The 13,437-nt window shown below is 48.9% G+C and overlaps 1 protein-coding gene across 1 annotated transcript in view; it reads right to left on the bottom strand.

Moving 5' to 3' along the window:
• Positions 1-3,475: 3,475 nt before the first annotated feature.
• PTK7 (protein tyrosine kinase 7 (inactive)) overlaps positions 3,476-13,437 on the bottom strand; it is a 61,454-nt gene continuing 51,492 nt past the window's right edge. The window contains exons 18-20 of the mRNA XM_045869967.3: positions 6,213-6,364; positions 4,944-5,122; positions 3,476-4,458 (exon numbers count right to left, since the gene is read on the bottom strand). Of these exons, the coding sequence (XP_045725923.1) occupies positions 4,298-4,458; positions 4,944-5,122; positions 6,213-6,364 (492 nt within the window). The 3' untranslated portion in view covers positions 3,476-4,297. The remainder of the gene's footprint in view (positions 4,459-4,943; positions 5,123-6,212; positions 6,365-13,437) is intronic.

The raw sequence follows: 13,437 nt of genomic DNA, 5'->3' as shown, positions 1-13,437 counted from the left end.
ACTTTGAGAAATACGGAAACAAGGTATGTTCAAGTGATTTGTGAGAACTAATGTGTGTATATATAGGCTCATCAAACCCCTAACTACAGGAATTAAGAGCCCTACTCTTCCCCATTTCCCAGTAGTGTCAGAGGGTTTTTTTCCTTTTCCTAATTTACATAACAGGTAGTTTAACATATGGAATGTGTTAGCTCAAGAGGAAGAACAGGTCAAATACATAAATAGGTTCCAGAAGAGCTTTAGGGGCCACAAATGGTGCTTGGGACTGTGATCTGTCTGAGCAGTGCAGTCTTAACAACCACAGCCCTGGGCTGATTCCTGCTTAACTTCTAAAGACTTTTGAGACCCCTAATTTAGACACATGCAGGGTTGATAAGCCTTAGCAGGGGCACTCCAGAGGACAACTACTGTCTACCACATGCACTGGACATGGTGTGTGGAATGAACACAGTTCTCAGTTCCCTTCAAATAGATCGCTCTCTCCCATTTCACCCAATCCCTGGGCCACTGCACACCAGCATTAGTGCCCCAGCTCCTTTGCCTGCTTGGGATGGCTTCATTTTCACAATCCTTTGCCACCACGGGGAGAGGGGGGAGACACACTACAGCCACATCAGACTGGATTACTGCAGGCTCAGGAGCCAAAACTGTCGATATGAATAAAGGCAAAATCAAAAACTGGCTCACAGATGTGTTTTATTCGAGCCATACAGTATTTTGAAATCAGAAGATTTTACATAAAAGTCTGGATTCTCTTGACACGTTAAGAGTTTTTAGCAACTCTGGGTCTTGTACCCACAAGAGCACTGTAGCCTGGAGCTGAACTGAGGCTTCTGCTCTCAGGTTCACTATAGGCTCCACACAGCTCACTGAGCTCAGATAAGTGCCCGGCCTGGCCTCTCTGGAATGTGAGTTTGCTGCTTCTCAGATAAGGCCTGTCTCACAGTAGCCCCCTGGAAGATGGGAGCTCATGTCCACCCCAGACCATGAAGGACCTCCAGAGGGGCATCAGAATTCCAGCCAGATGCCCCAGATACCACACCATTCCCACCTTGACCTTTCTTTCTTTCTCTGGATTTTTATCACCCAAGTTATACCAGAACAAAAATTAAGGATTGCTTTAAAAAATGACCATCACAAAAAAAAAAAAAAGAGAACCAAAAACTACCACTCTAAAAAGTATTTGCATTTGGAATTAACCTTTACACAAGGACTCTTTGTGGAGAAGAGATCTCAACGGTGATGGCAGCATTAGAGAGAATAGAAAAGAGGTCTTTGAGTCAGTGTGCCCAGGAAAAGTCTGAAAAGCCACACTCCAGACACTACTAGTGCTTCCCACTGGAGAGTAGAGTTGGAGAGAGAGGAGTGGTTTTTTTGCTTTATACAAGTGTGTACCATTTGACTTCTTCCATGATCATTACTATTTTTTATGTATTTTTTTCTCAAAATTAAGCAAGGATAGAAACAGGGTAGAGGTAGAATAAATGGATCTTAATGACGGACGGCACAGGGAAGGGGGTTCACAGAGAGGAGGGCTCACGATGGATGGAGTAAGGGTGACTATCACCCCCAAATCGGTACCATTGATAGAAAAAGAGGACCTGGCTGGAGAAGCAGGGCTGTGAGAGAGAGTTCAGTGAGGACCTCGGGAAGCAGGCAGTGGGAAATGTCCTGTAGGAAATGGGGAGTGCGTGTCTGCAGCTTGAGGCAGAAGCTAGAATCGGAGCTAATGCTCTGGGGAACTATACACACCGAAGGGCCGATTAAAGTCACATGAGGCGAGATGAGATTCCTGAGGGTGAGCACATGGGGAGAGCAAATCCAAGGAGAGGATCCAGAACAGCTGGCTCTGGGGCAGGCAGGCAGAAGGTGGAGATGGTGTACCATCACCAAAGGCAAGAGAGGAGAGTCTGAAAAGGCAGATGTGACGAGCAGTGTAGCCTTGGCCTAGTGGTTAAGGAAGACCAGGAGTGGGAGGAGGGTTACTGCTTGACCCTCTAGAGTAGCACCTTCCTAATACTTCTGAGCACAACCCACAGTAGGAACTCATTTTACATCACAGCTTATGGTGAATTCGATCGCTGCCCCCAATTCTTCACACCCTGTGGGTGGAATTAGATGTCCAAATCCTTTGCCACGTGACTCTGCAGTGCCTCCTACTGGTGTTGATGTTGGGTTTCAACATGTGACCTGCTTTGGATGAGAAAACATTAACAGACTCATGGTTATATATGTCCATGTGGGATCTGGCGTGACCCGTTCTGTTACTGCCCCTGCAGGAGAGCGTGCTCTGGGGCCTGCAGAGTAGACCCAGACTAGACCTATAGCCCGGAGCCAAACCCAGCTCAACTCTGCCAGGTCCGGCCACCATCAGCCGAACCTCACCAACCTGCAGATCCACGAATGACAAAACTAAATTGTTTCAAGAACTTAGATTTGGGGCTTATTATGCAGGGCTCGATCCCAGGACCCCAGGAACATGACCTGAGCTGAAGGCAGACGCTTAACCAACTGAGCCACCCAGGCGCCCCTGTTTCATTCTTTTTTGAATACTGGCTGCAACCCACACTCTGAAAAGCAATGTTCTAGAAAAATTGTTCTTGGGTTTTTTTTCACCCCAACACATCTGAGGGATAGAACACACTGTGTATCAACAAGTAAGTGGCTCGCTTACTAGCTGTGCGACCTTGGGGACACTACCTGACCACCCTGAGCTTCAGTTTCCTTATCAGAGAAATGGGAACAAGAATATCTGGCTCTAGAGTAGTTACAGAGATTAAATGAGATAATGCATGTTAAGCGCTGAGCAAAGTCATCGGCATAAAGCACGTATCCAATAATTATTAGCTGTTATTTCCATTACTGAGAAGTGTGGTGAGTAACAGAAGGAACCGGAGCAATTTCAGAGTTAAGACTGAGTTATGGATTACTTTCTCTTGGATGGGAAACCAGGCTGACGCTCCTGGAATAAGGCAGAGTGTGACTGATGACAGCAGGTCTAACTAAGAAAGGGCTGAGAATCAAACCAGTTGACTGCCCCCAACAAGGGCATCGGTGGGGCATCGCGTACCACCTCTCTGCTTGGTTCTACCTGCTCTATCTCCCTGCGAGAGTCCTACAGGGATTCAGACACCCGAATCCGTCATTAACTTCTTCTCCAATCCTACTCTAACTTGCCCCCCTCCCTGCCTTCTACCTCCCCGCCCCCCCAGCATGAGGATTAAGCCAGCCAGCAAAGAATAAGTAGTTGACAGTCAGAGAGCAACACAGGGTCACACAGACAAGAGGTGGTCTTGCATCCTCTGAGCCCATATTCTCAACTGCTCCCCGAACTGGAGAGAAAGGCCAGTGTCTACTTGTTATTCCCATCCAAACACTGCTAGATTTCATGATGGCACATGGACACTTCTGATAAGTGAGGGATGAAGGGACACTATGCATGGACAAGGGGAGGGAATGAGCATCAGAAAGCAGGTTGTAAAAAAGGCTTCTTTATTGAGAGCAGCGAGTGTTAAAAAAAAACAAAACAAAACAAACGAACAAACAACAACAATAAAGGTGTGAGGCAGGGGTGGCCCACCCTCCCCACCTTCTCCAGGGTCCACCCCTCCCTCCCATGCCCCCACCCCACGCTGCAAGTACATACAAAAGCCGCCCATGGTGCATACAAAAAGGGCGGGTTATATAGTGTCAAAAGCTCCTGAAAACTCCTTCATCTGCCAGGCACTTAGGATGAGGAAAGGAGAGAAGGGTGGGGAGGAGGCATGGGTCTGGGTCAGCGTGCACAAGTCCATGGGGTGAGGATTCACTGGCGCATCCTCCGTAATCCTGGTGCAGACCCCAAGGTGGGCCCAGGGACCAGAACTATCCAGGAACTTGAGTATTATTAAGGAACTCCCCTCAGACCCAGCTCATCTCCAGCTTAGCCCTCCCTAGGCCAACTTGGCAAGTGAGTAGCAGAACTGGACCTGGTCAATGGGAGGAGACCCAGGTCAGATATTGGGGTTACCTGAGGCACCCACACTGTCCCTGATGGGGGAAGGGGTGGCAGAGAATGCTGCCCAGCTCAAGGCCCTAGTCACTTAGTCTGAGTCTGAATCAGCCTGCCCAAGGGCTGAGGATGGGGAAGAGGAGGAAAGCCCAGGCCCTGCCCAGACCTAAATAGTGCCTGTGTTCCCAGGGCAGGGCCCCTAGGGCCAAGGAGGAAAGGGATCTTGCCCATCATGCTATGGGCGCCCCTGAAGAAGTCCTCCCCTGCCCACGCCATCCTGAGGCACAGCCTGCCTGGGCTCCTTCCTCACGGCTTGCTGTCTGCGGGGTTGTCTCCCAAGGTATTGGCGATCTCGCTGAAGGAAGGCCGGTCCTTGGGGCTGAGGGCCCAGCAGCGTTGCATCAGCCGGTACAGCTTGGAAGGGCAGCCCTCAGGCTGTGGGAGTCTAGCCTTCCCAGCCTGCAAATCTGCAGGAAAGATGGTGGATGGAGCGTTAGTCAAAACATTTCACCACCTGTCCAACTCTGTAGTTCCCCAAGCAGCCACGGGAGGGCGATTCGGGGTGAGGGGCGAGGGCCAGTGAGTGGTGGGAGGGCACTGACTCAAGGGGCATATGGGTAGTATCCTGCAATCACAGGATGACGCCCATGACCCTGGCCCCAGCTCTCTTTGGCTGGTGAGGGCAGGGTCCACAGGAGGCAGCCAATGCATGAGGACCGAAGCGGGATCAATGGGTAGGCATCAGAGTGGGTGGACTGGGCATTGGGGTCAAGGACTATTTACCAACCAGTATAAAAGTATTAATTAGTTTTTCAGCTGGAGTAGCCATATCTGTACATCTGCTAACAGCAGCCCTGGGAAGTGAGGCGGGCTTCGTGGGGCCCAGGACCCTGAGCAGACCCTGCACCTGGAGAACATCTAGAACCGTCCTTTGGAAACACAAAGTGCCTACCTGCCAGCACTTCATCATCTGCCTGTCCACCATGGGGCATCTCTCCGTGGGTGAACACTTCCCACATCAGCACACCAAAGGCCCAAACGTCAGACTTGGTGGAGAAATCGCCCTCCAGGATGGCCTCGGGGGACATCCAGCGCAGCGGTACCCAGGCCTGGCGGAAGTGGTAGTACTCACTGCAGGAGAGAAGCACACACAGGCATGGGGCGGGGCCTCCATGCGTCACAGGGTGCAATGGGGTACATGGCCTGGGATCCCCTACCTCAACCCAGGTCTGGCTCTCATACCCAGGCTAGAACCCAACTTTTCTCCATCAAGGCACTCAGAGAAAACTGGTAGCATTTATGCTGAGCACGGGGGTACGTTGGATGAAAATCTGGAGACATCCATGTGGGGTCTGATGGTTAAAAATTCCATTAAGAATCAAAATTTATTTGGGTGGCTCAGTCGGTTAAGCGTCTGCCTTCGGCTCAGGTCATGATCCCAGGGTCCTGGGATTGAGCCCCGCGTCGGGCTCCCTGCTCAGCGGGCAGCCTGCTTCTCTCCCCCTCTGCCTGGGTGTTCTCCCCCTCTCTCAAGTAAATAAATAAAATCTTTTTTCTTTTTATGATTTTATTTATTTATTTGACAGAGAGGGACACAGCGAGAGAGGGAACACAAGCAGGGCCCCAGGCGCCCCTGAATAAATAAAATCTTAAAAAAAAGAATCAAAATTTGCCTCAATGTTAGTAGATTTAAAAGCTAACAATCATATATATTTTTCTGTTTAAAACAAAATGTAAAAAACGAGAACACGTTAAGTGGAAAGAAAACTTAAAGAGCTTGACTGGCGATAAACCGATTACGACTAAAGCAACAGCCAGACAAGAGCTGTGGTGACTCAGAGCCGGGGTGACTCGCAGGGAAGTCCCCGGGAGGCCGTGTGGTGTGTGCAGGCGTTCCAGAGCGATCTCTGGCCATGGCTGCTGAGCTTGAAGTCTTGGGCTTCAAGACGGTGATTACCGAATTCAGCAAGTTGCGGAGGGAACCATATGAATAGTTAAATTACACATAAACTGTTATAAAGTTTGACTAGTTATTTTTAAAAAAAGGTTAATGTTCTGCCCCCAGAGAAAATTTATAAGCGTCAGGGCCCACTGGCTAGGAAGGCTGCTCCCCTCCAAGCCCTCCAGCTTTGGGCCAAGCAGACTCGAAGCCCTTCCCCACACACCCCCGAGCTCCATCCGCCTTCTACCCCCTCGCCACACCCGACCGACGCCCTTCTACCTGTTGTACACGTCCTTGCTGAGCCCCAGGGCCGACACCTTCACCTGTCTCTGGGCGCTGACCAGGCAGTTTCGAGTGGCCAGGTCCTTGTGCACAAAGCGGTTGTTGGACAGGTGCTCCATACCCAGGGCCACCTGGGTGCACAGTGCCACCTGCAGCGAGAAAGGGGCCTGTCAGAGCAGCCCAGGACTAGAGATCAAGACGACCGTCCTCGCACAACCCTCGGTGAGGTCTCGGTGCCATCAGTGGGATGCACAGGAAACCCCAAAGCAAAGACACAACAGCCCCGCTTTCCTACTCTGTAAAATGCAGATACTAACAGCACCTGTCTCGCTGGCTTGTTAGAAGAACGGAGGTAAATGAAATTAAGCTCTTGGAACCCCTCTGACACGCAGCAGGTGTTAGATTAGGTAAACAGCACGGGGGCAGGGAGAACACATAGTAACCCCTTGTTGGGTGAAAAATAACTGGGCAGGGGGCGCCTGGGGGGTTCAGTTGGTCAAGCGACTGACTCTTGGTTTCGGCTCAGGTCATGATCTCAGAGCTCCATGTCCAGCCCTGCTTTGGGCTCAGCTCAAAAGGGAGTCTGCTTGAAATTCTCTCTCTCCCTCTCCCTCTGCCTCTCTCTCCAATGCTCACACACACACTCTCTCTCTAAAATAAATAAATCTTTTTTAAAAAGAGAGAAAAGAAAAAAAGAAAAATAACTGGGCAGTAATCATAGCTTACATGTTTATGGGTTGTTCCTTTTTACGTCAAAATTATGAATTTTCTTCTAGTTGTGTTTAAAAAAAACAACAAAACGTGTGTGTATCTGTGTGCGCGTGCATGTGTGCGTGTGTGGGAATGTACAAACACACGTGACTGGCTGCCTCCAAGCAGAGGAACTGGGGACTACAGAGTAGAAAAGTAGGGAAACGGGATGCCCGGGTGGCTCAGTTGTTTAAGCATCTGCCTTCTGCTCAGGTCATGATCCCAGGGTCCTGGGATCAAGCCCCGCATTGGGCTCCCTGCTCAGCGGGGAACCTGCTTCTCCGGGGGATGTTTTTCACTGATATCCTTTTTAAAATGTTGAGCCATGGGCGCCTGGGTGGCTCAGTTGGTTAAGCGACTGCCTTCGGCTCAGGTCATGATCCTGGAGTCCCTGGATCGAGTCCCGCATCGGGCTCCCTGCTCGGCGGAGAGTCTGCTTCTCCCTCTGACCCTAACCCCTCTCATGTGCTCTCTCTCTCTCTCATGTGCTCTCTCTCTCTCTCATTCTGTCTCAAATAAATAAATAAAATCTTTTAAAAAAAAAAATGTTGAGCCATGTGTATGATGTCACCTATAATACATTACGTAACATGTTAGATGGAATTACGATTAAGTTATATTAACATTTTCAAAGTATGTATCAATGCACTGAACAAATATTGAGCATCTAATGCACACTGTATACCACTGGATGCCGGTGGAATATAGTAGGCACGGTAGGACAGGGTTCTCAGCAAGAGGGTAGTCTAGAGGGGGGATGAGAACCATATCCGCAGAGGGTTGCCACCAGCAGGGAGAAGATGGCCCATGCCACACAGGGAAAAGCAGAAGGCCACAAGAGTGGTTGTAAAAATCCATGGCCCCTCTGTCGCCTTATAGACAAACCTTGGGAGCAACCACTGGGGACGTGTGTGATCTGAAGCATTTCCTTGTATATAAAAACAAAGCAAACAAATGAAAACAGGTCCCTAGAGAAGATTATTTAACAAGTCACTGGCCAGCTCTGTGTTTCTCCTGGCATACAGGATCACTCTCAGGATCCAGAAGGGAGAAGTCACCTCCCACCTAATGAAATCATGGAGAGGTGAAGATGAGAATGTGGCCAGTAACCGATGTCAGCAAGGAAATAATAATCAAGGCCCCGTGATATCATTTTACATATATCCGATTGTGAGGGGCGCCTGGGTGGCTCAGTCGGTTAAGCGACTGCCTTTGGCTCAGGTCATGATCCTGGAGTCCCGGGATCGAGTCCCACATTGGGCTCCCTGCTCAGCAGGGGGTCTGCTTCTCCCTCTGACCCGCTTCCCTCTCATGCTCTCTGTCTCTCATTCTCTCTGTCTCAAAAAAAAAAAAAAACAAAAAAAAAACTTTACATATATCCGATTGTGAAAGGTCTAAAGGCTGCCGCCAATTTATCTCAGGTGGTTCAGGAAAAAAAATGCATGAAACTAATATCCATGTATCAATGGAGAGAAAATAATAAAGTCAATGGGGCAAAATGCAAACAATTGAATCTCTTAATAAATGGTTTGTAGGAATTCCTTGAACTATTCTTAAACTCTTTTAAGCTTGAAACATCAAAATAAAACTTACCAAACACACACACACACACACTCACACACACAAATGGCCAATAAACACATTAAAAAATAACACTAAGTAAAAGTCCATGTGTGGACCAATAATGACAGTAGCTCATAGGTTAACCAAAGATTATGGTCCCGGCGCCTGGGTGGCTCAGTCAGTTGAGCGTCTGCCTTTGGCTCCAGTCACGATCTCAGGGTCCTGGGATCGAACCTCAAGTCAGGCTCCCTGTTCAGTGGGGAGTCTGCTTCTCTCTCTCTCTCCCCCGCCCCGTCCCTCCCCCCACCCCGCTCGTTTTTTCTCTCTCCCAAATAAATGAAAATCTTAAAAACAAAAAAGAGCTACAAAGATTATGGTCAATCTTTTTTTTTTTTTTTTTTAAGATTTTATTTGTTTATTTGAGAGAGAGCACAGAAGCAGGGGGAGCGGTAGGCAGGGGGAGAAGCAGGCTCCCCGCTGAGCAGGGAGCCCGATGTGGAACTCGATCCCAGGACCCTGGGATCATGACCTGAGCCGAAGGCAGATGCTTAAACGACTGAGCCACCCAGGCGTCCTGGTCAATCTGCTTCTATGCTCCTGAAGTTCAAAAACGCAAACAAGTGGATGGGAGTGGTAGGGGGGCTGATGCAAGGAGACCACCCTATCAGAGAGAAGAGCACAGGAACGTGTTGAGTATCTGCTGTGTGCCGAGCCCTGAGCAAGGCTGGCTGCCTCGCCTGCTTGCACTCTGTAGGGTGGGGGCCATCCTCAGCTTTACCCACAGTCCCATGCAAGGCTCTGTACCCCCCAATGCCAGAGCCTAGCTCTTTCCTCAATGCAGCAGCTACCTCTCCTGGGTCATATCGCGTGATGTGGGCACAGGAAGGGCTGTCTGCTCATCAGCAAGCCCGGGGGTGGGGTGCTGGCTACGGATGGACCCTTTAGCATCCCTGGCTGGCTCTGAGCCGCTTCACCGGCCTAGCTCCCAGGGTCACGGAAAGGCCGGCGGAGGAGCCAAGCCCGCACACCAAGGTGGGGGTCACTCCAAAGAGAGATCTCAATCTGTGTGCACTGGCCAGTGACATCCCTGTGGACGCCCCTGCCTCCACTGGTGGTTTGCTAACTGTGGTCACAACCTATTAGTATGTCATGAAACCAATTCAGTCAATCTTAGCTAGCAATAAAAACTCTTACATGGAGTAGAAAATATCAGAGTACATAATACTTAGTAAGGGCAAATATCATTCATAAAACTGTTTTCATTAAAATATATATATATTTCATTGAAAAAATACATATATATACACGCATGTGATGGCTTTTGATACAAAATGTTTTTTTGCGACTGGGTCTCAGTCAAGAGAAGTTTTTAAAATAATGGGCTACATCCAGATGGCCAATAGACACATGAGAAGATGCTCAACATCACGGACCATCAAAGAAATGCAAATCAAAACCACAGTGAGATATCAGCTCATACCAGTCAGAATGGCTCATATCAAAAAGACAAGAAATAACAAATGTTGGCAAGAGCATGGAGAAAAAGGAACTCTCGTGCACTGGTGGTGGGAATGTAAACTGGTGCAGCCATTCTGGAAAATAGTATGGAGGTTCCTCAAAAACCTGAAAATAGGGGCGCCTGGCTGGCTCAGCTGGTAGAGCGCGAGACTCTTGATCTCAGGCTCATGAGTTTGAGTCCTGCATTGGGTGTAGAGATTACTTAAATAAATTTTAAAAAATTTCCTTTTTAGGGCGCCTGGGTGGCTCAGATGGTTAAGCGTCTGCCTTCGGCTCAGGTCATGATCCCGGGGTCCTGGGATCGAGTCCCACATCGGGCTCCCGGCTCAGCGGGGAGCCTGCTTCTCCCTCTGACCCTCTCCCCTCTCATGCTGTTTCTCTCTCGCTCGCTCTCTAAAAAATAAATTAAAAAATCTTAAAAAAAAAAAATTTCCTTTTTAATTTAAAAATTTTAAAAGTCATACATAAGAAATGGTTTGGGGAAAAAGCAAATTGAATGCAGAACATGTTAAAAAGTTACATTAAAACTCTACTTTAACATCAGAAAAAAAATTAAACAATGGTCTAAACCCATGTTGTTCAAAACAGTAGCCCCTCGCCCTGCGTGACTCCTTAAGTGAATTAAAACTTAATAAAATTAAAAATTCAGTTCCTCAGTAGCTCTAGCCACATTCTAAATGCTCAGCAGCCACATGAGGCTAGTGACTACCACCCTGGACAGCAGCAGCTATAAAATATTTCCATCGTGGCCAGAAATTCTCTAGAACCGCTGATCCAAGCCACCACCACACAGGACCTATCTACATACCCAACATATTGGCTGACACTGCATATGCCGAGGTGCCAAACAAAGGACACCACTGGGAATTGGGAAAGGATCTCATCTTCTTGGTGTATTTTCCTTATCTTAAGTGAAGATACAAAATCTCCAGACAGCTTCCAACCAAACATGTAAAATCAGCGATGAGGGTTTAAGAAGAGGTCAGGTGAACAGGTCCACCAGGATGACGGATTCCCCCCTGGGTACAGAACCCACCGCCTCCCCCACCCACCCTGCCGCCACCGTTGTCTCCACGGAAAACTAGAGGCCAGCACACTCCCCAAATCGCCCACAGACTGCCATCCTCAGAATGCCCCACATGCCAATGGTGGTCAAAGGGCCAGATGACCACGGAAGTGGTCATATCATTAACAGATGGACTCTACTTCAGGCTTCAAAACTGCAGGGCACTGTCCAGCCTTGGCAGGTTATCTGTAAGGGACAAAGCCTTCTGCAATGTGCCCTCACTGGACTTGCCATTCCCCTCAGCCTGCTCTCTCTGTTCTGGCTCATTAGCTCAACAGTCCGCTGCTAGTCAAGGGAAACAGAAGAGAGTGGACTTGGCATAGTGACTAACTTGCTATCTTTCCAGAGGAGCAGTGCTTCTGGAAACACAGGCTAAGTGCAGACAGTAAAAGGGAATTGTTAGACCCTGGCCAGTTACTGCTGGGTAAGATGCCATCAGACGGCCACAGGATTCATTTTCACATACCATCGTAAGGGCCTGCTCTTTGGGAAAGCCAGACCCACCCCATCCCTTCCACCATGCCAGTCTCAGGGCTTGCCCACGTTCTGGCTAACCTGTGTGACACCGTTGCTATTCTCACCCTACGGCATCTGACCACACACACCGCTGTCCTTGAGGCGTGCAAAGCTGACCCTGCTCCTTGTCCTGTCCTTAGCTTGCCGGGACCCACAGACAAGTCACAGGTTACAGCTACCGGACTTCAAAATCTCCATCATCTCATCAGCTACTCAAACACGCATTACCTCTAATTATGCCAACACCCAGGGCCCGTGTCTGATTTCTGGCACTATCCCGCTGCTGTCCTGAAATTCTCCCGGGACTTCCCACGGCCCACCCATAGCAGCTAGGCACTCTCGTTCCAATTCTACTCGACCAGGGGGCACCCCTCCTACCATCCCACCTCCCCTCACAAACTAACTCTTCCTCCTTCCATCCCCCTAGAATCCTAGCAATATAAAGTGATATAACAGCTCACTATTAATACAAGAAAATATCTATGATTTTAGTGTATCTTTCCTACTAAGTTTCATTTTCATGGAATCCCCAAAAAGCAGTATATTTCAAGTTACTGATCAAGACCCACATGTGTCTCAAAATCAATTTAGTGAGTTAAAAAAAATAAGCTAGAAAACATCAAGTGCATCAAATACAGTATTTTGAAAGTGTAACTTTAGGGGTGCCTGGGTGGCTCAGTCAGCTAAGCATCTGACTTCAGCTCGGGTCATGATCCCAGGGTCCTGGGATTGAGCCCCACATCAGGTCCCTGCTCAACGGGGAGCCTGCTTCTCCCTCTCCCTCTGCTTGCTCCCCCTGCTTGTGTTTTCTTGCTCTCTCTCAAATAAATTAATTAATTAAAAAAAAATCAGCTGGAGAGCCTGTTTGAAAAATGCAGGTCCTCAGACTCCATCCTTAGATATTCCAATTCCCTCTAGAAACCTGCATTTTTTTATTTTACGCAAACCCCACTTCCATCTGATGCAGAGTATTGTCCTAAGAGTGTGCAGAACCCAACTTACTAAAGCTCCCCCATCAGATTTAAGATGCTAGGGGAGAAAAATGGGGGACAGATCTTTAGCACAGGTGGTAATGACTTTCAGCCAAAACAAGTCCTTCAGGTCATGTGACAGAGGTAAATGACTTCCTGTCTGCCTGCCTACGTCCTGGTCCCAAAGAAACCTACCTGACTCCCCTCTTTCCTGAAGCCATCCCCTTCCTGCCATTCAACTACTTCCTCTCCTTGAGAACTGAACTCAAATTGCTTTTTCGACCAGGCAACCTTCTTTGTTAACCACACCGTCTGTCCACCTAAAGGACATGGAGGTCTTCGATGTCTCCTAGTTTCTGTCTCTCACTCACTTTCCGTGTCATCCCTGAAGTGTGCAAGGTACATGCCATAGTCACTGTCCCAAGCTCCCCCACTAGATCCTGAACGCCCCAAGGATGCCTGGCAGTTTCCACTTTGCAACTGCAAGGGCCCTTACGGCCATGACCGGCTCAGTAGATTCACGGGCTCCTTGCATGTCCTGATTTGTAAACTCTGGGGTCCTGACATCCTACTTAGGGACAGGAACACATCCTGTCCTTCCATCCACAGCCACTGCAGACAGTTGCTGCAGCTTCATGGGGATGGAGGCAGGGGCCTGGCGTCAGGAGGCCAGCTGTGGGCAATGTGGGGCCAGGTCACTTGTCCTGGGTGGGCTACAGTAAATTCACCTATAATTATGAGAAAGTCAGTCTGAGGGGCACAGAGCGACTTCCCCAGAGAGACCAGGGGTGACCAGGGTCCCACTCGCCTGACTTATCAACCAGCCATGCCTTTCTGG

Source organism: Mirounga angustirostris, unplaced genomic scaffold (genome assembly GCF_029215605.1).
Source record: "Mirounga angustirostris isolate CCGP_5_RB_7025 unplaced genomic scaffold, mMirAng1.0.hap1 SCAF_8, whole genome shotgun sequence".
In the NCBI taxonomy this organism is placed as follows: domain Eukaryota; kingdom Metazoa; phylum Chordata; class Mammalia; order Carnivora; family Phocidae; genus Mirounga; species Mirounga angustirostris.
This window is presented reverse-complemented; position numbering and strand designations above follow the sequence as displayed.